Below are 26223 nucleotides of genomic sequence, written 5' to 3'. Positions count from 1 at the left end.
GTATGTGCTCTCATGGTTCAGTTTTATGCATGCTTCAATTTTTTCCTTTGTTTTGGGTATGATAATATACGATGATGACTTTCAAACAAAGTTAAAGGGCTTACAAAAATTAATAACCCACACCATAAAATGTACAGTATTATTGTCAATACTGCAGTGTTTTCCAGATGTAGATTGAGTTGTACCCTTTGAAAATTTATATTAGGTAAAGCGAGAAGAAAAGGCCTGCTCACCTACACAATTACACCAGAAAGTCTACTCCTCTGCCATAATGGGAAGGTCAAATTCTCACTGCATACAGGTAATTCAATAGTTTAATGAAAATTGTTATTGTTATATTGATTCAGCTGATCCTTCTGTCATGCATGGGTGTTGAACGGTGATGACTTGTTCTCCCACTTATGCTGATGAGAGTTATATGATGTAATATTTTATTCACCTCTCATGTCTGAGTTCAATGCCCATCAGCAGAAATTTTACTCCATATGTGCCGTATGATACTGGGCTAGTACAGTACATATACTGTACAGGGTTTTTTTCAAGAAATTCTGGATCATTACATGTTTCTGGGAAACTACCCACCTACCTGTCCCCTAAGTCAACATTAACACTTACATTGTACTTCTCACTTAGATCAAAACGTTGGCTTAGGGGACGGGTATGCGAGTAGTTTCCCAGAAACGGTACAGGTATAATGATCCGAAATTCTCTTTTCTCAAGTTTATGAAGGTTTTATGTTATAGCTGCATTGTCATATATATGTGCATGCAACAGTGTATTGCAAGTTATTGTATGGTGTCTGTATGCGTATAGCTGTATGCATGTTAATCTGCCAATGACAGAACTTAATAAATGTAGTGTGGACTAGAAATGTTAATTCAATCTTATCAATGCTGAGTTTTTGCTAACAGCAAATGCATTGGCCATTGGCATGTAAATGTTGAAAATTTGAATTACTTACTGCTTAGATTATGAATTAGCTATGATATATTTAAAATACTTCAACTTGAAATTATGACTTCAAAACAAAAGTCATAAAAATTGTAAAAATCTAAAACTTTAAACCATGAACCCTGCTAGCAAATTCCTTAGTTGCAGCTTAGGCACGCAAATTGTCTGGTAAAGTGATCCAATGTTTTGCAGCATAATAGCAAAAAGGATTTATACCGTATTTGGTGCTATTCTTAAATCAACCAATTTTTTCGTAGCATGATTTTAGAACCTAACTATGGTGTCATGCCCTGATCAATCATGGAACCAGTTTAGAAACATGTAGAAAATTATGTAGCATTTGCTAATTTACTTTTCATGCCCTAAAAATTTGTATTAAAGTTTCATCAAGAAATCGCTCCTTCACTGCTCCAGAAATGTACTCCAAACACAGTAAACCTCTTGGAAGTGAGGCAACCCTTGAAAAGGTATTTAATAACCCTTAAGCGTGGTTTTCACCAGTGACACAAGCATAATGTAAGTGTTGCGTGACAACAAGCACAACAACAACAACAGCAAAAAAAATGCACGAGAAACAGAAAAAATTAATTTGGTGCTTTTTCTTACAGCTGTATGTGGAGAAACAGATTTATTGTGTGGTTTTCTCAGGCTTGTGCTTTTGTCACTAGCGAAAATGTCCTGAAAAAAAGTGGTATACAGCTATTTCGAGAAAGGTTGTCGGAAAAAGTGCACGTGACAGTCCCGAAAGGTATTGTGGGTGGTTTTGAGTGCTCTGTTCTTCTAAGAAATTTGAAAAAAATGGCGCAGGAGGCCACGGACATATGTTTGCGAGTGCTAAAGGAAAGCAGCAAAAGTATGTTTGACAGCTACAGTCGTCAGGAACCGTGTATTGATCATATCCCATATTTTCTTTCGGGATTGTCGTGTGCACATTTTTTGCGACAACCTTTCTCGAAATAGCTGTATGCATGTAAAGAAGACAGTAGGTAACCGAAAGAATGTCATAATGAAAAAATGTGACTTCTGTTTTGTAGAAGTTAAAGTTATGAGAGCATTGCGTTCATTAGTCAGTTTGACTGTAGGAGATTGCATCATGTGTCATTTGCTCACTAATATTGCTGGACGATGACACTGTAAGTAAGTAACAGAAAAATGTTTTTAAATTTTCACCCCAAAAGTGGTCGCACTAGACACTTAAGAGACATTTCAACTGCAGTGCTCTGACTGGAAAAATAATGGCGTATTGAAGAGTTAGAGGTATTGGAAGTGTGATTATTTTTTTTACATACTGAACAATCATTGAACTAAAATGAAATTTTAGTTTTATAGCTTTTTCAATAAATTTGAGAGCTTGGTCCTGTAAGGAGTTTGTACAGCTGTAGTAGTTAAATTAGTGGAGTCAAGAATATGTTGTTGTTCTGCAATTTTTGTAACTGTCCCTGCCCCAAATATTAGAGACCTTAAGATACACCGTTTCCGTTTACGGGTACATGTTAATTAGCCGTGTACGTAGCCATAAATATGGGGACATTGCTTCTTACCCGGGAGAAACGGGTAAGCTACTGGATAAAATGGTTTTCCCATTATCACATCTGAGAAAAAATGGTTGCTTTTTACAAAACTACGAGCTAAACATATTTGTTTACCCATACCCGTAGGTTGAAATGGTGTATCTTAAGGTCACTATATTGAAGGTTACCAAAAGTCAAGGCAAAGTTTTGTTTATTATGCTATGTCTTTGCATAATTGTCAAGTGAACAATATTTCACAGCTTATACTTTTTGTACTTTGTATCTCCAGATATGCATTTACTCACTTGGTATGACATTATATCATGCAGCAGAGTATGAAATTCCTGTTGGAAAGGTAATTTACAATTATTTAAATACCCCTTCTTTAATTTGCTTCAAAGAATTTATACCAAGAGAGACTGTGTTACTATTATATAGCAACTCTAGGATTTCATGGTAATGAACATTTCCAGTACCATGTCATTACTGTGGTCTTAAAATAACAGAACCGAAAAATAGTTTCCCAATGACATTTTCAGCCTCCGGGATCAATTTACGTAAATGCACTGTTTTTCCACTCTTATTCTTACAAATGTAACTACTTACTAGTAGAGCAATTCTTTAGTTATGGCTTGGCTTATATATGAAACTATAAGGTTGTTTAGCATCTATCAGTTTTCCATTGTTTGCCGTCTTGAATCATTTCCAAAGTGCATTGAATGTTACTGGCCGGTTTATGGCTTCCAGTGCCAAGAAAACATTTAGGAGGTGGGCTCCCATGAATTTGCAGGGAACCAAAGAATTAGTTACAGATGGTCTCCCAGGATCTCTGGGCACGGAACTGAAAAATTGTCTTCCATGCAAGTAATTGTACTTTTGGTAGGCTTTTGGCATGAAATTTTTGCTTTAGGCCTCAGATTAGCTCTTTTTGTGCATTGATAAAATGTTTGAAAGCCTTGAGGAAATTTTCCTCCAGAAGCCCTGTCACTATTGTTCTGTCACAGTGAAAAATAAAATTTAGTTTGAATATGTTACAGGTCAAAATTAAATTCAGGTTGAAATTTTTGAACCTAGGTTGATTCTCAATTTCCTTTGTCTACTAGCCCTAATTATTCATGAATTAGGTCTAGGAGACAAATGAAATTGAGAATAAGCCTAAATTTAAAAATTTTAACCTGAAAATAATATTTTGACCTGTAAAACAGAATTTTACCCAAGGTTACATGTACAAAAAAAACAAAAAAGAAATACTGTGGCATTCTAAAAGTAACTTGAATTGAACAGCTTAGATTCTGCTGCAATCTTTGTTAGGGTTTAATAATTAAAACTAATTGCACTGTCATAAACTACCTGCCAAGGTCCATCACATCCATGACAACAGACTAAAACTTCCCCAGCGTGATGACAAAAGAATTCCTTTATTTGCTTTTAAATTAGTGCTGTTCATGTTAAATCAATATTGAAATACATTCCATTTACCATATGTAGGTAAGAATGGAAAGGTTGGCATGAGACTCCATCCAGTTTTTTCTTTTCAAATGCTTAGTTTCTTTCATATTTTGTTTTAGAGGTTTTTTGACAGCCTGGCTTTAAAGACTTTATTACTTGCCAGACTTCTACTATCAAATATCACATACTTGATTTTTTTTGTCTCCACAGCCAGTAAATTTGAGTGAAAGTTTGGAAGGTGTCTTGCTGTCTATGTGTGAGGAAAGCTCACAGCTGAGGGTCCCCCTTTTAAAGGTTCTTGAGGTATGTTTGATATATGAATAGTTAGACATTTTTTAGGGACATGCTGTATTTCCATTTTTATAGTGGTTTAACAAAGTACATGTACCTTGTAGTAGTGGTGCCCCAGGCACTAATAATTCAAGTTTTCACAGTAAAAGAGTGTTTTCATTTATGCTGGTTGGTTAAGAGCTACACCCTGGAAATGTCATGAGGATGGTTCAATTTTGGGTCTAATTTTGTAACAAAACTTTTTCAAAAATGGGCTTCAAAAACTGTCAATGTTATTGTTAAAACAAATCAACAACAATTAATTTTCCAATGGTCTAAACTCTATGCTCTTATCAACCCTAGAAATGATGTAAAAATGTTAAAAAATTTTGGATTAACACCACTCACCTGCAGTGCATGGTTCCACTTTAGACTTGAACATTATGATGTCTTTTCTATGATCATTAAGAGAATAAACTGTGGAAAATTGTTTTTGATTTGTTACATTTATGGTGTGTGCACTATTTAATTTAATTTAGCTGTTGTGTCTGTACTCTGCAGGTTTGTCATGCACACCGCAAAAGACGGCGCTTTGGTGATCTTATTGCTTCCATGGTTACTGCTGTCTTAGGGGATGATGTTCCAGATGTAAGTCAATATCACTGTTACTTAAGTCTAAGACATAATATTTGTTAGAATTTTTTGCTATAACATGTCCCAATGACGCTACTTTTTTATTTTACTCAGAATGATTCGGATGATCACAGTTTAGATGAAGAAACAGTACAAATCAGTCCCTCCGAGTTCATGAATGGAGCTGAGGTTTGATTTATGTTCACTCAGTAATGTTCAATATTTATTGGGCAGCAAGGGTGGCAGAGTGGTGAGAGCACTTGCCCTTTACCAGTGTGGCCCGGGTTCAAATCCTGGCATCAAAGCCATTTGTGGGTTAAGTTTGTTGTTGGTTCTTTCCTGTGCTCCTAGAGGTTTTTCTCCTGGTACTCCTGTTTTCCCCTGTCCTTAAAAGCCAACTCTTTCAAATTCCAATTCGATATTGAATGCACAGACAAGTTTGAATGAGTTCTTAAGAACTCCCAAGTGCTCCAGGGGTAAACAGAGCACAATTACTAAAGAATTACAGTTAGAATAATTATTAATTTAATTTGGGTTGTGAAAATAGGCAAGTTTCGTATCCCTGGGCGGCCTGGGGCGAGTATTTGTTTTTGCACAAAAGCAAGGCTAATGCGGGTCACTTCTTACCAAGAAATACCAAGAAGATAAAGAAACAGGTGAAAACTGCAGCTGAGTTGCCGGAAAACAAGGGAAATCTTAAACATGGAAATGTTGCAGAGGGTTTAAATCTTACGTACAAGCTTGAAAAATCACAGGTCTAAACCTGTTTAACCAACTGCCTCGCTTAAGTGGAAGGTGGGTGCCGGGGATACCCAGGGGCTTCCACTGTGGCCAGCCAGCCCCTAGATAGAAAACTGCCCCCATGGCTGGCAAATCCCCGCAACCCAGCCATGAGCCCCCATTCCAGGCACCCGTCACACTGATCAAACAGTGGAAGGAAGAAAAATAGGGATGGGAGGGGGGGAAGATGCTAAATGAACCGCTCCACAGACCACTGCACAAACGCTCGATGAAGAACTCGCAGATCCTAGCCGTGTACAAAGCTACCACAAACCATGTGAGCCTGCACTTATGGGATTGACCGCTGGATGCCCGCTACACTCATGGGCCGCTTGTCAGCTAAGCTTGTAGACTGCTAAGCTTGTGGACCACTAGACTGCTTAACTTGTGGACCGCTAAACTTGTGGACCGCTTAACTGCTAAGCTTGTGAACCACTTGACCGCTATGCTTGTGAACCGCTTGACCGCTACGCTTGTGAACCGCCTGACCGCTAAGCTTATGAACTGCTTGACCGCTAAGCTCGTGGTGGTTAACTTAGTTAAATTACATTTAACCAAATTTAAATATGCGTTCAATCTCATTCAAAACTGGCAAACGGATGCTTTACAGTTTCATTTGATGGTGCTTATTTTTAGTTATGGTGGAAGGAGATGAAATTAGCCGGCTGAGGGTGGCTAACTAGCCGGCGGTTTTTGCCGGCTACCGGCCCTTAAATACAGCCCTGTACCTTCCATTTGATGGACATACTTGTCGAAATCCTGCAAGTTAAACGGAAACCCTTTTTCGGTTGACATTTTTCTAACGATACAAATTCAGAATCTTGAATGTGTACATTTGAAAACAACAAAAAACTACACAAGTACGATTGGTGGATAAATGTGTATTCTTTTAGGACAGGGTAGACAGTCTGTGTCCAGGGTAGACAGTCCTTGCTCTGTAAGGAAGTTCAATCGGTTTGAACAGAGATGACTTAAAACAAATAAGTTTATTAATACATTTAGCTTACTTTATTTATCAAAAATATTCAGTCACATGTAGAAAAACAATGTACGCTCATTTCATTTAACAAGAAATTAAACACAGAATTTTATACCGACAATACACTGAGCAGTTTAAACTCCATTTAAGAGATATACACGAGTAAAACAGAAAAACAAAATTCAAGGAAATGGGTAGAATATTGTCATTTTAACAAACTTTACCATTTTCAAACTTCAAAAGTTTACTTCTTGGTTTCGCTTTGTCGTTTTTTTTTTTATTTCTCTGTTATTATGACCCGCTCTACCACCAGTTTTGATCATTGAAAACATATCCCTTTAGCTTACTGGTAAAGTTTAAGGTTTGAAATCTTACTATTTTAATGCTTTATATCTTTTTTCATTGACTCAGCCACAATTTACCTATGTTTGTTTTTGTTTTGACCAAGAAGTTGACCTGCATTAGCCTCGCATTCATGCTAAGAAGTCTGTCATGCCCCAGGGCCATCCAGGAATATGAAACTTGTCTATTTCACACAGTCAGATTGAAAAGAAAAAGAAAAATGCACTTTTATTTGGGGATCAAAATTTATTTAGCACAAATGTACTAATAGGGGACACTGCTGTCAATTTTTATGTCTTGTACTGGAGATGAGACAACCATTTTCTGGGTCATCTGGGCCATGCAAAGGTCTAACCAATTACAGGGCAAAGGCAATACCTTGACATTTCTCAGTTATTTTAAGACCCTGAGTATTAGTCTGGCCCCGGGTATCTAGCTCGCAAAACCATTCTCTGCAATTGAGCTAATCCTTCCACAATTGATTAATGTCTAATTGTGTTAATGTTCTCTGTTCAGGTTTCCCTAATACCAAGTCCTGATTTGGCTAGTCCCCGCAGTTTACCATCCCCTCCACCATCAAGAATCAGTACCAAGGCTCAACCAACATCGCAAGAACTAGTCGGCTCTAATGATCGTCTCTCAGGATCAGCAAATGAGTTGGACCTGTCGCCTCGCCAAAGCAAACAAATCCCTCACATCCTAGGTAATAAGCTCATTATTATTGTAAAGGGATGTTATAATTATGCGACATATGTTAATTGCAACACCTCACGAAGCTGTGATGAGGGGATGCAATATGAATAAACTGAAGTAAGGCAAAAGGTAAAATACTGTAAAATTCTGAAAATAAGCTCCTCCATGTTTAAGCCCCTCCAAATATAAGCCCCCCAATCTTGTAAGGTAAAAAACCCTCTGTTAAATCCCCCCCCCCCCCCCAACTGGAAGTTACCCTCAAATACAAACTGAAACAAAGCAAAAACAGTACAGTAACATATAATTTTTGTATTTGCCAAAGAACTATTATGTGTGCCAAATGAGTGCAGTCAGAAAGTGTCACAGTTAATTGCTGTTTGCGTATTTCACTCTACACTGTTGGGTTGGATTTCCTCGCTCCATATAGACAAAGTACTTGCATGGCTGCATTTTAGAAAGGTCTACGTCCTCAAGGCGAGTTTTAGTAAAACCTTTCTGCAAATTACTGAGATAAATTAATATTTCCTTCCAACTATATGCTAACCAAATTGATTTTGAGATGCAAGTTTCCCTCCAAGTGTAAGCCTAGCCAATTTTGAAACACAAATTTCCCTCCATACATAAACCCCTCAAAAAGGGCCTTTGAAACATATAAGTCCCTGGGTTTATTTTCGCAAATTTAACAGTATGGTTAAAAAAGAAAAAAAACAACAAAACAAACAAAGGAAACAAAAACAAAACGACCAAAACAAAAAAACAGAAAAAATTTCCTCCAGCGGGAATTGAAACCTGTAAAATTAACTTGTAAGGTCGTTGCCTTGTCTATTGCGCCACGACACCAACTGTTCAATGTTTTCATTAAATTAATTATGTTTAATGTTTTTGCTCATGAAATTCTGCCAGTAGATGCTGTTTGAAGCTGGTAGAGCTGTATTTGTCAAGAATTCAAAGATATATTCAAGGAAAATAAGCAGGGTTTTGATTGTAAAAGCCGTACTTTAACTCTTTTTGTCGTAATTGAAGAACATATGGCCAACAAAGCGACATTATGAAGTGTGAAATGGTCACAAAGTCTCTTGCTGACGGCGTTGCACAGCTTGCAATTGTCTGCACTTACATGAGAATTGGTTAGGATTCAGCAACAGTAAACATTTTTTTCACAGAGGATGAATAACCATATCCACCTTTCATCTCCATGGTTTCTTGTTGTTGTCTTCTTCTTTCATTGTTCGCATTGAATTTCAATCCGCCGTTTAAGTGTTGCCTGGTAACTGAAAGTGCAGCTAGGTGCAACGTCAAATTGCCTAGCAACTATGTAACTACTAAGCTCCAATTATTGGAGGTTAGTAGTTACATAGTTGCTAGGCAACTCCAGATACCATTTGGAAATTTGTTGTTTATTGGTTTTTCACGGTGAAAATAGACCAATTAATAGACCCTAGTCCTTAACCAATCAATGTTTGGGAAATGGCTTATTGTTAAAAAAGGGTTTTAAAAGCCATGTGGCTTCTTACATGTATCTAAAACCCAGTTTTGTTTGTGTTTATTACTAGATAAGTACAAGGACCGTCTGGATCGTTCAAGAAGAGACAGAAATCAGTCAAGCTTGCCATCAAACTCATCAGATGGATTGATATCTATTCATCAGTCAGAGACAAGCCCTCATAACCAATCAGAGTCTAGCGAGCCAATTAGAAATGGCACACGTGAGCACAGAAGACCAAGGAGTTCAGCTGCATTCCAGAATGAAACCTCAAAGAATCCTTTGCCACTCTCAGGTACAAGCAGCATGGGTAGATATGGACAAAGCTCTCTTCAGGATCACACACCTGAGGCCGGCTACTTTGAAGGACCAGCTGAAGGACTTGCTTCTGAGAGACATCCAAGACCTGACTTGGTTTCCTCCTCAAGTAAGTTGAAAAGAAACACAAAACAAAACAAAACAAAACAAAAAACAGTTTACTTTACCTTGTAGAAGCTTTTTTAAAGTAGAATACGAAAAGCACTTTTTTCTTTAGTATGTGACTATGCTTGAATGCAGGATATGAAACTTTGAGGCTGAGGTCAAAATAGAGGGTACCCTTACCACTGTGTTCTCATTCAATTTACTGTCTCTCAAATTTCAGGGGTTTCAGCACTGCGTCGTTATGACAGTGATGCTTCGATAACAGACTCTTCCTCAATGGTATCTGGCCCTCAGTCATCCATGCTGTCCGATGGGCGTTCTTCCATGGTGTCAATCACACAAGGTAGCTATGTTCCTGATTCATACTTGACAGATGGTTATGAGAGTGAACCATATCTAACAAGTATAGGAAGTTCAGCATCTAGAGCGGCCTTCAGATTGGGAAAAGATTCTCCAAAATCCAGGTGAGAGAAAAGCACTTTCCCATTAACTGCCTGGCTTGCTTCCTGTGTCAGAGCCTAGTCCAGCTTTTGCTTCAAAATTATGCATTTCACTGAAAGGGTTTATGTAACAAGGGAACAAATTGTTACTGTTCCCAGTTATCCGTATACCAGGAATTATTGGCAAAATGGTGTACTTTTGCTTTGTAACTCCAAATATTGTACCTTTAGCCTCAGTATGTTTGGATTGTTTACAGTCACATTCCACAGGTTAGAGCATGGGCCCGGGTTGTTCAAATGTTGGATAGCACTATCCACTGGATAAATCACTATCCAGTGGGTAAGTATATGGGAAACCAAGAAACCAATAATTATGCTCTCTAGGATTAGAAATTCATCTAGTGGGTAGTGCTATTCACCTTTCGAACAACTGGGGCCGGATGAAAAAAAAAAGAAAAAAACAGCTCAAAGTTTCTCTAACCCTTAACACTATCCAGGATGAGGGGAAAATGTTTGGCTTTGTAATAATAGATTGATAAATAAAACAGTTTCTTTAACCCTGTTGAATGTGGCCTGTTAAGGAAATCTCCCTCTTAAAACTGGGATTGGCTCCATCCTGCTCCAGCAACGGAAGGGGTAACTCACCTTTCAATTTTTTGTCTTTTCTGTAATGCAGTGATCATCCATATTCTTCAACAATGGACTTAAGAAAACAAGTACTAACCCAGAAAAGCTTCCCTGAAATTGATACTGTGGACTATGGCCATCACCCACCGCAGCGCTTCCTCTCTGTTCCTGATATACGTGTCGGTAGTGGTGCTTCAAAAAGTGCAAAACCCATTTCCGGGTCAAAAACCAAACTGGGGGTAAGTGTGAAAGATGACTTCTTTCGGATACTTCTGCAAAGTTGTTTTTTTTTCAGACAACTGAACAAAAGAGATGCTGAAAATGATATTGTTTTTATAATAATTATTAAAACAGAAAGCTTACATGTATTTGGCCCTGAAACTCTCATACTGATTACATAAATCAATGTTTACATAATCAGTCTGGTAGTCATGGGGTTCCAGATGTACAATTGGTTGATTTTTTGTTTCTCGTTATAGAGTGTTAATGTAAAGTTTTGATTTCTTTCTTAAATGTGTAGCAGCAAAGCTCAAATGCTTCTTGGAAAATAAAGAAGAATATATTTTACCAATAACGACTGTTTTTTAAAAAGAGATTCATCATGTTTACATTAATTTTGATCTTTGTGATCGTTTGTCTTTTGTCAGTCATTTGTAAACAATAGTTACTACATGTAAATAGTTATACATGTACTTTCACTAATCAGCGCTCGTTAACTAGATTCTGGAAAAATCTATGTCATCAGCATGGAATTTTTGGGGCATGAATTGCAGACATCTCTCCTGCGAAAAGTCCCTAGTGGTGAGGAATGGGGAGAGATGGCTGTATTCACAGGCTAGCTTTTTGTCTTATGCTAAGATTGTATAAAACATAACTTTGTTTTCTCATCCTTTTTCCAGGATTTCTTTGGACCAGAGTTTGTTAAAGTAGCAGAAGATCCAAATCTATCGGTTGTCAACATTTCACCGGTAAATTGTCAAATATTGTTATGCTACAACAGAACTACATGTATACTACATGTAAAAGTTATTGTGCTTCTAAAGCAATGTTTCTTTGTAACACAATATATACTAAACCCAGATGGGCAGGCATTTTTCAACCATGCAAAGTTCATGCCAAAAAGAGAAGAGAATCATGACTTAAATGTGTCCAAATTATAACTCAACTTGGCAGTCTAGATCTGTCTAACCAGGTCTGTGAGAAATAAAATAAAAACAGTGTCCTTTAGAACTGATGAAAGGAGAGCGATAGTGAATACCAAATTTGTGTTGTATTCAGCTTCTTGTTGAATTGTTTAAGGGAAAAAAGGCCCGGGTTTCATATGTTGGGAAATCCCAAACAACTGGAAATTTTACTTTAACTTGACTTTCCCAGATTTTGCTGACTAATGAAAATTTGAAATCATAGATTTCCCAGATGTTTTGGAATGGTTGGGACAGATTTTTGGTCATTTCAAATTTTCTTAAGCAATGCAGATTTTTTTGGTGATGGTTGGTTCTCCAATTGCCTGGGATTTTCCCAGCAAGACTCATCAATCTGTTTGCTCATGCAGCTAAAATGTTTCATTTGCTTTAACATGTTTGTGATGCTTACCAGAGGAAAGCTGGTTCCATTCCACATGGCAGACGACTGGTCTCTGTAATTGTGCTTAATGGACAGAACCTCCAGATTATGATTGAGGTATATATCTATGTAGTTTTCATTTGTTGTTACTGTGGCTGTCTTGGTGGTCTAGAGGAACTGACTGTATCTCCCCTTGTACTAAACTATTTTTATGCAAATAATATGAAAAAATTGTATCGTATTGACTGCCAATTATTGGTCACCTTGCTACATGGTTGAAAACCCACCATTAATTTCAATTTAAATAATTTTTTACTTGAGACTGTTTTACTTCTTATCAGCAGTGTTGCCAGAAATTTTGGAAGAAGGTGGGAATATGGAAAAGTAACAGGATATTTGACCAGTTTACTATGTCTGATAAGAAAATTCCCCCCCCCCCCCCCCCCCACTGGAGCTTCATTAGTGCAACCGTAGGCCTCTTTTTGTGGAGGCGTGCGTGACCGAGTAGGTAACACCTCGAACTCTGGATCTGGAGGTCCGGGGTTCAAGCCTCGCCTGTCGCGTAAAGGAACTTTACTCCACTTTGCCTCTTTTCACCCACGTGTATTAATGGGTACCGGCGACACTCTGCTGCGGGGTAACCCTGTGATGGACTAGCATCCTGTCCAGGGGGGAGTAGCAATACTCCTAGGTGCTTCATGCTAATGAAACCGGGATAAGCTCTGGCCGTTTGGGCATTTGGCTCGTGTGCGCCTTTACCTTTTAAGGCCTTTGTCTAGAAGTTTAAAATCAACATTGCCTTTTGTAAACTTGAAGCCTGTGGTACAGTCGAAAAGGTTTTGGGATAGCTGTGTTTGAGTTTAAAAGTGGTAAAAATATCTGGTTTCTGTGGATTATCGTTCAGATAATTTTGTAAGCATTGCTTGATTTTACGCTGGAGACTGTTAAGCTAACTGAATGTTATTGGTTCTTGCTTCATCACTCATGTTTTCAGGTTGTTTTTTGAAGTGAATAAGATGTCAGTTGTGATGTATGCTATCTCAAACTGTAAGAACTGAGGCATTCATACAACAAATGACTAAAAATTGAAATTTATTCACCTTGTTTATAAATTTCTAGTTAAGTGATTCATTCTTTGTTCAACTTTTAAATAATTTCATTCAATTTTCCAGGCCAACGCTACCACCCAAGTGTTGTTTGATCAAGTAATCAAGTACCTAGGATTAACAGAGAAGTTTTTCTTTGGCTTGACTCAGCTACAAGGTGTGAAGGTGGTCTTATTTTAGAATCTCTGTTTAACCATTGGTAATTCTGTATCCCTGAGTTTGATCATCTGATTTCAATTTATTTATCAGATGAGGAACACATATTTTTAGACTTGGATGTAAAACTAGCAAAGTACGCCCCACCAAAATGGAAAGAAGAGGTATCGCTTTTTGTATCACATTAAATTGTTAACTTTTGAATTTTTTCTTGTATTTCAGATAATAATTATTATAATTCAAAAGCGCTCATCCGTTTCATTCTTTGACTTTTTATTCTGTCAAAGGTAAAACTTCCTACAGCGCCCACAGAGCATTTTCTTTTGTACTTCAAAGTTAAATTTTATGTGGAAAACATTGCTCTTTTAAGGTTAGTACTTTCCTCCAACCCCAGATTGTCTAAGCAACCTGCATCATAAACAAGAATTAGGTTAAGTCTTTGTAAACTGCTTAACGTTATGCTATGGACAACAGATCTTTTACATTCTGCACTTTAATAATCATGAAAATCTTGCTTTGGTCCCAAAGAATTTTTGGAACCATAGAGAAATGTGGAGGGCATGTAAAGGAGACAAAAATTATCATTCTGTTTTTGGACTTTCATCAAAGAATTTGGTTGTTGTTTGTCCAAATAGTTTTGTCCAACATGCAAATAAATAAAGTTGGTACTTGTTCTAGATACTTTTGGGTGTTTTTCTATTTTGAATGTGTTATTAATAAACTATGCCAGCTGCATTCAGGCTTGTCAGAAAGTTTTGTAGTACACGGCTGAGTTGTCAAAGTAAACGGCCAGTCCAGGGATATTTTATTTAAGAAACACCATCCGTAAAGAAATGCTAAGCTGAGTAGCTGGCTAATACTAAACAAGTAGGCGGCGATTTTCACCGGCAGTCGGCTACTTTTGACAACCCTGTGTATTTGTTATTGATGTAAAATGTTTACTTTTTTTAATTTTATTATTAGATATAAATAATTTATTAACCTCAATTCCAATACAATTCAGTTACAGCTCACCCATCCTGTTGTTGTATAGCACCAGAGCTCTACTTCTCCCGTTGAGACAGGTCCTCTTGAATGTTTACTTGTCTGAACAGCCGTAAACTTTAACTTGTTTGGATACCCCATGAAATGATGTTAAATGCTAAAGTTTTTGAAGTCCTTCATTATGTGTCAAATTCTTTTTATAGCTATCAGAAGACAGTTCATCAGTTTTACCTGCAACTAAGACAGGACATCTTAAATGACCAGCTTTATTGCCATGAAGAAGCATCATTTGTTCTTGGTGGACTTGCACTTCAAGCAGAGACTGGAGACTACAATGAAGCCCTTGGTGATAAATATTTTCTTCCAGAACATTACATTCCAAGCAAGGTAAAGCTCTTCTCTATGTTGGCGCTCATATTTGTCATCAACTTCTTGCAGCTACAGCAAATCTACATGTAAATCTACCAAGTTTCAAAATAATGTGCTTTCTCAGTGACACTTTTATGTTCATTGTCCAGGGTGCAAAGAAAGTCAGTTTTACAGCCTGCCATTCAGGCAAGCTGTAGTTAGCATGTACCAGCCCAAAAGTCATTTCGACTAGCCCCAAAACCCTTTTTGATTAGCAGGATTGATTACAATCCTTCTGTAATTTGAATTTCTCAAAAACAAACACTTGCCCATCGGGCAAGTTAAGAACAAAAATCACTAGCCCGATAGCAAAATCCACTAGCCCCTGGCTATCAGACACAACTTTCTTTGCACACTGATTGTCAATAGGCATTTAGTTGTTATGTGAAAGCTGACAAGTCTAGCCTCCACGCAGATGTTCTTTGGCTCATCAGGTAATCCTTCACAACTTTCGTGGGGAAGGAACAGGTGATGAAGCCCTAAGAACATCTGCGCAGGAGGCTATGACAAGTGTTACTCTCAAATGAAGCAGGAGAGGGGGACTGTGACGTCTCCATTAAGCTGGAATTTCCACGTGCAATAGAGGATAGAGTTTTAGGAACAAAGAAATTTTGAGTTTTTAATCTTCAGGGTTCGTACAGGTCATGGAAAACCTGGAAAGTCATGGAATTTAAGAATTTCATTTTCCGGACCTGGAAAGTCACAGAATTTAATTGTTGGTCCTTGAAATTAAAAGTCATGGAAAATTAAAGTTTTGTTTAATAGTTTACCGGTAGTTACTGCAGATGACGAAGCAAGGACAATGTAAAATAGAGCTAGAGGGGTAATTAAACAGTGCAAATGGCAGCCATTTTGGTAGACACCAGAGTCTTGTGTCTGTTGATTTGCTTAAGGTCAAAAAATACCCCCAAACTAGGAAAATTGTGAAAGTTTTTGAAAGTGACAACTAAACCTGGGGTCATGGGAAACTTGAAAAGGCCATGGAAAAAGTCACGGAAACTCGTGGAATTTGAACAGCTCAAAAGAGTACAAACCTATAACCAATTTGTAATGTTCCATAGTTCTCAATTTGTTGCAATAAGCATGTTTCAGTTAATTATTTTAGTTACTGTCAGTAATCCTTTTAATAATCATAATTATTATTGTTGAAATATAAAATCACTGTACGGTAGATTAATATAATAATAATTCATTATTATTGAAATTTATAGTGCCAATAAAGTGTTGTATTTTGTTACAGATCGTTGATAAAGTTTCAGTTGACCATGCCTTAACGCAGCTGCCACATTTCCACAAAGATTTTCATGGTCTTACAGATGAACAGGCAGAGCTTGAATTTATAAAGGAAGCTCAAAAACTTCAAGAATATGGAGTGCATTTCTACAAAGTGCAGAAAAAGTTAGAAGCATTAGGAAAGGTGAGATATTGTTAATTAGTTTTATTGTGCTTGTTCATCTACCCTGTATGTCATTGTGTGTTTCACCAAATGTGAACTGGGAGATAGGTGTGAAGTAAAACCACAGTAACTAATTAGCCTGGGCAAGGGATAGCCTTCACTACAGATGAAACTAAACCTCAGGGATAAGTCTGTCGGCAGGCCAAAGCCAAAATCCTTGTTCTAGGCCTTCACTTGTGTACCAGGATTTGAGGTTGATCAGGTTGAAGGGAAATTTGAAATTTACTTTGGGTAGTCCGAACAAGGACCTTGGTGCTGCTCTTACAGTCATTACTGTCCTGGGTTAGATTAGGCCTGAGACACAGGCTAACCGAGGAACAGCCACACAAGTTCCATAGTTCCATGGCGACACTGTGATCAGTGCTCATTGGCCTGCAAGCAAGCTCTCCAGGGGTCTCTGCCCCAGCCCTGTTGCCCCGCTGCTTCCCATATGATGGGTCCCTGCCCATCAGTAGCTAGAGCGTCTCCGATCTGTTCCAAAAATCTATAAATGCACGTGTAGGGATTAGAAATGTTTTTCAGTCATTCATGTGTTTAGCTCATTTAGTTGTGTCAAGGGAGGAAGCTTCTTTGGTTAAAATTGGTGCTTTAGACGTTTGTTAAAGCTTTTTATTAAATTTGTGTAATAACGTTTTATTTCATCTGTTTTCTTTCGACAGTCCAGGAAAAAAGGCTTAGAAGCAGTATGGATTGGAATTTGTATCCGTGGAGTCACTGTTTATGAGGTAATGATAATCATTTTTCAGGATTTGGAGGACCAAAAAAAATAACCAACAACTAGGCCTTTTAAAGTTGTGTTACTTGGAACATTATCTTTCCAATTTTTTTCACCTTTTAAAAGCCCAAGTTTGTGTGAATGAAATGTCTAGAATGTTATGAATCGAAATTAATTATTTTGAAATCAAACTGATCTTTTCTGTTCTGTTATTTCTTATTTTAGACACGGGGGCATTTAAAATTTCCAACCCACAGACATTCTTGGCCTATGACAAAGAAGCTGTCATTCAAGGTACATGTGTGGATAGTGACTGTTTTGTTTTTCCACTTCATTGTCAGACTTGTTACTAGAGTTATTGGGCCTTGTTATTTAACTTGAACAAGAGTTTTGCAACTCATTTGTTTCAGAAAAAGAAGTTTTTTATAGAGCCAAGAGGGAATCCTGAATTACCAAAGATGACATTTTATACAAATCATTATAAAAAGTAAGTGCCCAAAGTGATTGCTAATTTTCAATGAATGTGATCATCCACTAACTTAAAAGTGAGTTAGTGCATTTGTAATGATAATTTATATCTTAATTGTTGCAAAATAAAGAACTTGCTATTTTTTCTCAACTTTTTTGTTTTTGTTTGCTTGTTTGTTTGTTTTTAGGGCCAGATATCTTCTCCAGATGAGTCAAGCATTTCACAGATTTCAGATGAAGATGAAAACAAAGATGGCCATTCTCGATCAAGAAATGTCTCTTGGTAATTTAGTATTTACTTGCCAAGTACCCCATGACACATACAGTACTGTTTTAATATTTTTAGCAAATTATCAAACTTGTTGACAAATTGATTGATGCTTTTCATTTCCATTCCTCAAAATTTGCTTTGTGGTTAATGTGCAATAACGGGACTACTACATTAATTTTAAGCTTTGGTTTCACCTTGCGATATTAATGATTGTTTTTTAATTATTATTAGTTGTTGTCTTTTTTTGTTTTTTAAAATGCTTTCAGTAGTAAATAGCATTTTTGATAAAGAGGTGAAAAGTTGGCTTAAGGATTTTTGTTTTAAATGCGTTACAAGTTGAATTGCCTTGCTGCTTTTAGGTTTGTTTTATGTGTAAATATGTAGAGTATGTAAAATGAACTATGATCCTACTTTCTCAGATGAAACAGAGCCCAGAGTAGAGAATGGCTTTGTAGAACCAGCAGCCTATCAGCGGTCACCATACAGGAGGTCTGGCAGTGAACCTTCTGTCCAGCCAATGATTTCTCGCTCTCATCCTCAAGCGAGCCAGTCTAGGAGACAGTCAAGCTTTGAAAACAAGCGGGTACCCAGTGATGTACTCCAGAGTCTTTCAACAGATTACCAAAGTAATGCAAGGAGACGATACTCTGCCAGTAGTGAGTCTGACAGTAGCTCAGTGTACCAAACATCCAATGGTCCATCACCACGGAAACTCTCTGATACATCACCACGGCAACTGTCACAGGATGTGGATGAAGAGCGGGATGTTGACGTGCCTTATGTGATCGGTCAGTTTAAGTCGGAAAACAAGCTTTACCGTAAACCTTTCTTTCTTGACAGGGCCTCAACTTTTAGTGTAAATAGCAGGGAAAAGTTACCAAAGAAATCAAATCTTAAAAGGGCTGTTTCAGCTTCAAGACATAGTTTGAAAAGTCATTCTTCTCATTCTGTCATTTATGAGGAAATACCTTTATAATGAGACAGTCATGTCAGTTAAAACAAATCGAATTGGTTTTTATAGAACTGATTTCTTTATATCCTAAAATTCCATATTCTGTTCCTAGTAGTTCACCCCTTCTCTGTTCTATAAATGTACATCGTAGTCTTCAGTTTGTATTATAACTGGCCCTTTACGCATCTTTAAGTTTGCTATACCATTTCCAATGTCTCCTTAATGACTTTTTTCTGATGTGTCTTTTCTTTCTTTTTTTCACGAGAAAAAAGGCTTCTAAAAGTTAACCTCATTAAATGCTGTATTTTCTCGCAGTGTAATCACTTTTTTTCCTTTCTCTTAGTGTCACTGATAAGGTTATTCTCTCTTCAGTGCCTATTGATTTATCTGTGGTTAGACCTCATGGATGCCTTAAAACAACTTTTCTCTTTTTCATATTGGGATGTACACTACTAGTATGTAGACCTGCCTTCTACTGACTTTTTCATGAGTGGTTTTCATACTTGTCATTAATATTATTTTGATATTATGAGAATTTTTATGTGCCCATGAAAGGTTTTGATCTCAATATTCGGGCCAGCAAGGCGAAAATGCAACCTTTACACTGACAGCTGTGTTTATCATGTAACTAAAATAATACTGTCAGTTCTACAGACTAAATCACTTCTGCATTACTCATGTCACATCTGTATGATCATATTTTTTAATTTTTTTTTGTGTGTGGCAGTTATGCTCAGGATGTAACTCCTGTTTGTCTTTTTTCCATGCAACATATTCTCAAATTCTTCTGTGTGCTATCAGTATGTTGAGACAGTACATGCACATGCATGGAAATGTTGTTTGTTTTCCATCTAGTAAGCAAGGCATCCATTCCTAATTGAATACTTCATGTTCTTCATTAGCCTCTTATGCAGACATTCTCAAGGGGTTCGTAATGTATTCGTGGGCCATGAATGTTCATGGGGCAGGAATGCTTCACGAACCCCTAGGAATGTCCGCCTAGGAGGCTAGATCTTCATATCACTCTCTCTTGCAACTTATTAAACAAAACTTTAGCATCTCTAATGGCTTTGGTGTCTTTTGTCTGTTTTTCTTTTCCTTTATGGCCTGATCTTGACCATCGTTCTTCTTGCAACTACATTATAGACACTGGCTGCACATACCTCAGTTTTCTTTCACTCAAAATGCAGCCTGAACCTATTCTTTCCTTCCTTCCTTCCTTCCTTCCTTCCTTCCTTCCTATTTGGCCTCTCTTCCTCCCTCCCAGCTCCCCCAAGAGCCATGATCTGCTCTTCCGCAGTTACCGCGGGGCTGGATTGAATGTGAATGCAGTCTGCAACTTCTCACACATTTACAAATGGCTTTTCTTTAGTTTTCTCAGGTCTGTTTTATTTATTGTTTCCTCCAAAGAAGACATTTGGGACATTTTCTTCCTAAATATCCGGGTATCCCTCTGTTTGATTGTCTCAGATTAAAGTTTGCCTTTAAACAACAACAAAAAAACATTCATGCAATTCTTGAGCATTTTTTTTCTTTTTGCTGCAGGCCCTAATTAATTAAGTTGTAGACTATACTCAGGCAAATGACATCACTTCATTCTTTTCCTTTATTACTACATTTCTGCCTTAAAGTAAACCAGTTACAGATCCAACATTTCAGAGTGGAAATTTTTATTACATAGCTTATTTGTCACATTACCCTCACCCCTCCCCCCGCCTTCTCCCTTCCTTTCCCCACGCTACCAGCCTTGTGCAAGGCAAATTACCAACATGTTTCTCCTTTCTTGTGCATGAAAATTAAAGAGAATCAATACTCTTTCGGCACATTAAGTTAATTGAAGTTGACTGAGTTGGAATTTTAAGGTTTTATTACTTTTTTGCAATTGATCAAACTTAACATTTTTAAAGCAAAATTTTAATGTTATGACCTTTGGTTTTGATATTCCTTTAAATTGTATTGAAAACCTAATGTTTACCAGACAAGCTAAATTATTGAAGCTACCTAAAAGCCAAAAATACTGTGATGTTAATGTTTCACAAGTCTAAAACACACACACCATCAAAGAAGCATTGTCTCTGTAGAAAATCCACGACTAATACTTATTTGTATCCAATGGCATTTAATTACAGACTATAAAACTACAAATCTTACTCCAAGTAGCTCTACATTTCTTGTTCTCTTAGAAATTGCATATTCATTCATTAATGTTTTTTTCCCAATTTCATTACGTTCATCTTTTTATAGCGAAAGCTGTAATTGTTTATTTTTTTCTTCTTCTCAAGTAGAATTTCTTTTCATGAAATCAAACTCATTTAAAATCTCATTGACATAAATGCAATTAACTTTTATCACTTACTGACGTGAAGGAAGCATTGTAATCATGTCTGTTAAAATCTTATTGACACGTTCTTTAAGAGGGAAAGACTTGCTAAATTCAATCTAGTCAACAATGATTACCCACCGGAGAAAAGTGGTGCGTTTTAAACCTGTTCAGGACCGTGAAAAGCGTTTTAAATGGAGAGGTAACTATTTATCACTTAAAAGGAATTTCAGTGCAGTACAAATTTGATTCTTATCACAGTGCCAAAGATTATTTGTTGCTTTTCTTGGCAGTGACAAAGAAGTTCATTTCTTTTTCTGTCAGGTCATGTTCACTTCACATTGAAATTGAAATGAATGTCCTTTTTCATGCAAACACAGGATAAAACATTGTTACACCAAGCTTCTCAATAACTGAAATTTAGATTTTAATGTTTCAAGAAAGGCTTTCTTTGGCAGAGTATGTTGAAAGACTTATAAAAGGTTTCAATTTTGGCCCGTTTGATGTCATGCTGTGTAACTTCATAATAAACTTAAATTGAATAATTTTAGAAGCCATTCATATTTTCTACTTGGTTTCCAAGTCTATAAGTATAAATAATTAGGATGTCAAACTGTAATAATTATATATATATATATAACATGATTTATGTGTACCTCAATATTTGTGTGTAAGGTTTCTAGGAGAAAATCAAAATGCATCTTTGTGTTTTTGTGTACTATACTGAGGAATTTTTTTTTTTTTTGTCTTGTTTTTTTTGCCAGCTGGCACTGAAAGAAGCTGTGTTAAATTGAGTTTATTTTTATTGCAGTAATGACCGCTCAAACTCCTATATCCTATTTTAGCATTTTTATTAAAATTCAGTCAGAATATTTTGTTTTTTGATCAGATGTTTTTTAATTAAAAATTCAAGATGATAGCACCTGCTGCTCTTCTAAGCTGTAAGAAGTCCATTTCCTGTCTCTAAAATCCTTTCATTTGTCTAGTGTTTTCACATCTCCTTGTCAATTTTTCTTGTAGCCTTTCGTTATAACTCCTCTCATTGAAGACTAACACTTCTGATGAAGTTTAATATATTTTTTGAATGTTTAGATTCTACTTTAAACTCTCAAAAGGTGGAACAAGTGAGAAGCAGAGATTTGCAAGATGAAGGTAAAAGTTAGGGCTAGCTTGTAAATATTCTGTCATTTGCATGTGTTTATCATACTCTTCTGTCTGTCATACTCACCAGGAATTTGATTTTTGTGAAGCATTAATTTTGAACTGTCACTCAAATCAGTTTGGATTCATTTTCAGTTCTCTTATAGCCTATTTCTTGAAATATAATTTTTATTATTAATAATTATTCTCTATAAACATTCACTTTTATTTCACTCTAAGATCATTTCACATTTTGAGAAAGGGATAATTAGAAATCATTTTTTTGAGAATGTACTCACAATGTTAAACAGCTATTTACATTGCAGTCATGAATGGTTTAATGTTGGTTTTCTGAGCCATGACAATTTCCCCAAGTCTCATTTTTGTAAGTGGCCTTGATCTGTGAGCCTCTGTTTTTGAAATTGTAGCACAAAGTCTTAAATTTTTAAGCAAGGAACCAAGGAATTTTGGATTTTCACTGTTAATTTAAAGAAAAAAGGTTTTGGATGAATATAAAATTTTATGGTATATGGTTTAATTTGGTGAAAATGTTTACGTAGCACAATGGGTAGCTGGTCTATCATGATTATGTCAGTCATTTTCAGCTTAACATCAGGGCCTTTTAGTGAATTTTAGTTGAATTTTCAAGGAAATTTTTTGTAGTTAATGTTAATATGAGTATAATCTTTCAAAAGTCTGTTGTATGAATTCCAAGACTATTACAAATACATTAAAGTTTACTTGACTGTAGTATCCCTAAACAACAGAACCAACATTGATAAAATAGCTGTCTTTGTAATTACCCAAAGTGGAACTATAGATAACTTTTAACCCTTTAAGCCCCGATATCCGCATACAAATTCTCCAAACTGATCTCCATACGTTTCCTTTAAGAATTAGCTGAGAGAATTTAACAGAACATCAAGGCATTTTCTCTTTCCTGATCATTTTTTTATATTCTCACAACCTTATCTCTTGGCAATGTATGGACATTGTTAGGAGAAAATTGCTGTTGGTCACTACTGGGACTTAAAGGGTTAAAGGGCTCTTCCTCACAAAGACATTTGTTATGGTGTAGCCATTTTTGCAAGTAAAATTTGCAAAAAGTGATTCAATACTGAGTCCCTTAAAGGTATTATTCTTGCATTTCTGAGTAAGAGATAATGAAGGATTTTGCAAAGCAGGTGTTACTTATGTTTTTAAATAATAATATATTCAAACAAGCAAGAAAATTGACATCGGTTTTATTTATATTATTTAGTATTCAGACATTGCCCTAGAAACTTAGTTGTAACTTTGTAACTAATTACGTATCATGAAGTGCCTTTTTTCATCTTTTTAGAAGATGCATCAGGAAGTTTTCTATTGTATGGCACATAAACACCTTGTTAAGTTTAGATATTGGGGATCAAACAATATACCAGAAGTCCTTTTCTTCCATTATTTTTGTGAATAAATTAATAATTGATGTTTGGCATCTCAAAGCATCCTGGTTTTTTTGCTTGGTCTTTCACTATTCCTATTTAAGACACGTTGTCTGTAGAGGTCCAGGATGTTTGCTAGAGGTATCATCCCATTTACTTGTTGATTCTAATAACAATTTGAACACTGTAGATTTAAAAGATATGAATATTTTCTGAAATACTTATTCTCAAGACACAAGCTTTAAACTGTGGGATTTCTGATGACATGTAAACTCATTTATGAGTCTTGCTAAAAGGATACTTTCTACCTATGGTGTGAAAGTTCTTGGCAGCTATGCCAGACAGAATTTATTATTTTGACAGTATAATACTGCTTTTTTTGAACTAAATAATCATTTTACCTTACCTCTCTCTTCAGATGAAAGTAAGCGCTCAGATGTCTTTGCTTCTCCAGACCGAGTAATTTGCGTAATCAAGTTTACAAAAGAGCCGGGGAAGCGGTTAGGTGAGAAAACCAGTTTAAGGTCCATAAAAATAATTTCCACCCTTCATAAAACCTAAAAACACAGCAATTGTGCTTGTTATGTCTGGATAACACCATGAGATTCAACCTGCATATATTAAAGTTGTTAATTTAAAACACAGCAGGGAAGAGTGCAGTAATGAAAAAAACAGTCTTCAAGAAATTAAAGTGAATAGTATTTAACACGAAGGGAGATGTACCACAACACAGCTGGCCTCATATCATGACATTTAAGAGTTTACTTCACTTGATAACCATGATCATGCCAATAGTTTTAGTTACAAATTAACAAAGACATGTCTCCATAGCACCAATTAAAAGAGGATTATATAGATCATATAGAAAAAATCATGGTGTCAGTTCTCCAAAAATAACTAGAATACAAAGCGGAAAAACTCACTTACAAGAAGGTTCAGTTGGAGTTCATGCAGCCAAGGGTCAGAATCAAATCCGAACTTCCAACTGGTAAATAAACCATCCTGGATCAGTCCATATGAAGTTTTACAGTCGTGATTGATTAATACAGTCTATCATTTATTAGTGAAGAATAATTAGGGGTGGGGTGGGGGGGGGGGGGGCTTATTAACTTTATTCCTCTGAAAAGAAAGGGGTTATTAAAGGGAGGGGGCTTATTTGGGAGGGGGGGGGGGGGTTTAACAGAGGATTTACGGTAGATAATGTTATATCACTGGATCTGTTTTTGTGAAGACAAGTAAACAGAAGTTTGAAGTTATTAGCCCCTTGAACCAAGCTGTTTGATTATAAGAAATGTCATGAAGAACCCTGCATGACTTTAAATTGTGTAAATTAAAAATTGTTATATTACTGTAGGTATAACTGTTCTTGGAGGGGAAAATTCCAAGCGACTTGATCTGGGAATTTATGTCAAGTCTGTTACTGAAGGAGGGGCAGCCTGGAAAGATGGCAGACTGAAGGCTGGTAAGATAATGCAGTATTAATCCTTTAAATATAAAATATATTAAAAAAATCACCTCTACAAGGTTCTCCTTAGTATTGACAGTTAAACAGACTTTCCAGTTGCAACCTGATACAAAGGATTGACATTTAGAGGATGTTACATGGCCATGTGAAAAACAAAATTTCTTCTTCAAGTGTTGAAAAATATTTCTAGTTGTGGGCAGCAAACAAGTCAAATAAGGGCTGTTCCCTAACAGTGGCTGGTCAGTGGTAGCTCTTGTCACATTTCTTTTGCTCTTGGGTGACTGGCAAATATAAGTTTCTTATGCCATCCTGGACACCTTTAATTTCACAGGTTCAGAGCACCAGGCTCCCTTTTTCTAATTTTCTATGGAGCACAGCCTTGGAAATATTTTTCAACTGGAGAAGAGAAATGATTTTGTATATCCAAGTGGCCATTTCATGTTCTATTGTTTTTTTATAACACCAATGAAATACCCAACCGTTTCAAATAATTGTAATTATTTTTGCTGCAGAAGGAGTGATGTTTCATGTAACCACAGCAGCGGAGACCTTTTCATGTGTGAAGATGACATGTTATTGTGACATGTGGAGATATCACATTTTCAATTGAAAGCCCACCTAGTATTTCATTGGTGTTCATATAAACAGCTAGTATTTTATGGGTCTGCTGTAATGAAATATTATTTCTCCTCTAGACTTTGAATTTGTATTCAGCCAGGAATTTTTGTCTTGAATCATCACCCAATTACCTTCTTCTCATTTGCCAATTTGTGATGAAAAGTTGGTTTGATTTTTCTGTATAGGTGACCGCATTTTAGCTGTCAATGGCCAAAGCTTAGAAAGGGTCACTCATGAGCGTGCAGTAAACATTCTTAAGAATGTGACCAGCCCTGTGGAGCTAAGAGTATCACAAAGTGCCTATAACTTATCTTCATTTGGTGAGTTGTGCCAGACAACAGGCTTGTTGGTTATTAGTAAGAGTGAGCTTCTGTCATTATTTTTTTTGAAAGGTTCTCCTCAATTCTATTCTAATCTGGTTCGTTTGTATAAGAGTAAAATAATGTAGCCTCTTCCAGGCTCCAAAATAGTAGGGAGAGCAAATCAAGAAAAGTTGTGCAAAAAGGGGGCAATTGTGGTCATTGGGGTGCTACATAACATGGAGTTGAAATGTGACCTGTTGTGTGGAAAAAAATATTTTTCTTGATGCTAGAAGT

At 36.5% G+C, this 26223-nt stretch overlaps 1 protein-coding gene across 1 annotated transcript in view; it reads left to right on the top strand.

Moving 5' to 3' along the window:
- Window positions 1-26223, top strand: part of LOC140935488 (tyrosine-protein phosphatase non-receptor type 13-like) — a 51311-nt gene that overhangs the window by 851 nt on the left and 24237 nt on the right. The window contains exons 2-26 of the mRNA XM_073385030.1: window positions 206-301; window positions 1333-1418; window positions 2752-2817; window positions 4122-4214; window positions 4743-4829; window positions 4929-5003; window positions 7432-7618; window positions 9162-9518; window positions 9735-9978; window positions 10631-10820; window positions 11481-11549; window positions 12178-12261; window positions 13317-13407; window positions 13500-13570; window positions 13694-13776; window positions 14594-14777; window positions 16039-16215; window positions 16914-16979; window positions 17195-17263; window positions 17380-17456; window positions 17626-17720; window positions 18128-18496; window positions 23963-24049; window positions 24899-25006; window positions 25813-25947. Of these exons, the coding sequence (XP_073241131.1) occupies window positions 206-301; window positions 1333-1418; window positions 2752-2817; window positions 4122-4214; window positions 4743-4829; window positions 4929-5003; window positions 7432-7618; window positions 9162-9518; window positions 9735-9978; window positions 10631-10820; window positions 11481-11549; window positions 12178-12261; window positions 13317-13407; window positions 13500-13570; window positions 13694-13776; window positions 14594-14777; window positions 16039-16215; window positions 16914-16979; window positions 17195-17263; window positions 17380-17456; window positions 17626-17720; window positions 18128-18496; window positions 23963-24049; window positions 24899-25006; window positions 25813-25947 (3246 nt within the window). The remainder of the gene's footprint in view (window positions 1-205; window positions 302-1332; window positions 1419-2751; window positions 2818-4121; window positions 4215-4742; window positions 4830-4928; window positions 5004-7431; window positions 7619-9161; window positions 9519-9734; window positions 9979-10630; window positions 10821-11480; window positions 11550-12177; window positions 12262-13316; window positions 13408-13499; window positions 13571-13693; window positions 13777-14593; window positions 14778-16038; window positions 16216-16913; window positions 16980-17194; window positions 17264-17379; window positions 17457-17625; window positions 17721-18127; window positions 18497-23962; window positions 24050-24898; window positions 25007-25812; window positions 25948-26223) is intronic.

This window comes from Porites lutea, chromosome 4, assembly GCF_958299795.1.
Source record: "Porites lutea chromosome 4, jaPorLute2.1, whole genome shotgun sequence".
Classification (NCBI taxonomy): Eukaryota; Metazoa; Cnidaria; class Anthozoa; order Scleractinia; family Poritidae; genus Porites; species Porites lutea.
Note: the sequence above shows the minus strand (reverse complement) of the source record. Positions and strands in the feature narration are given on the sequence as shown.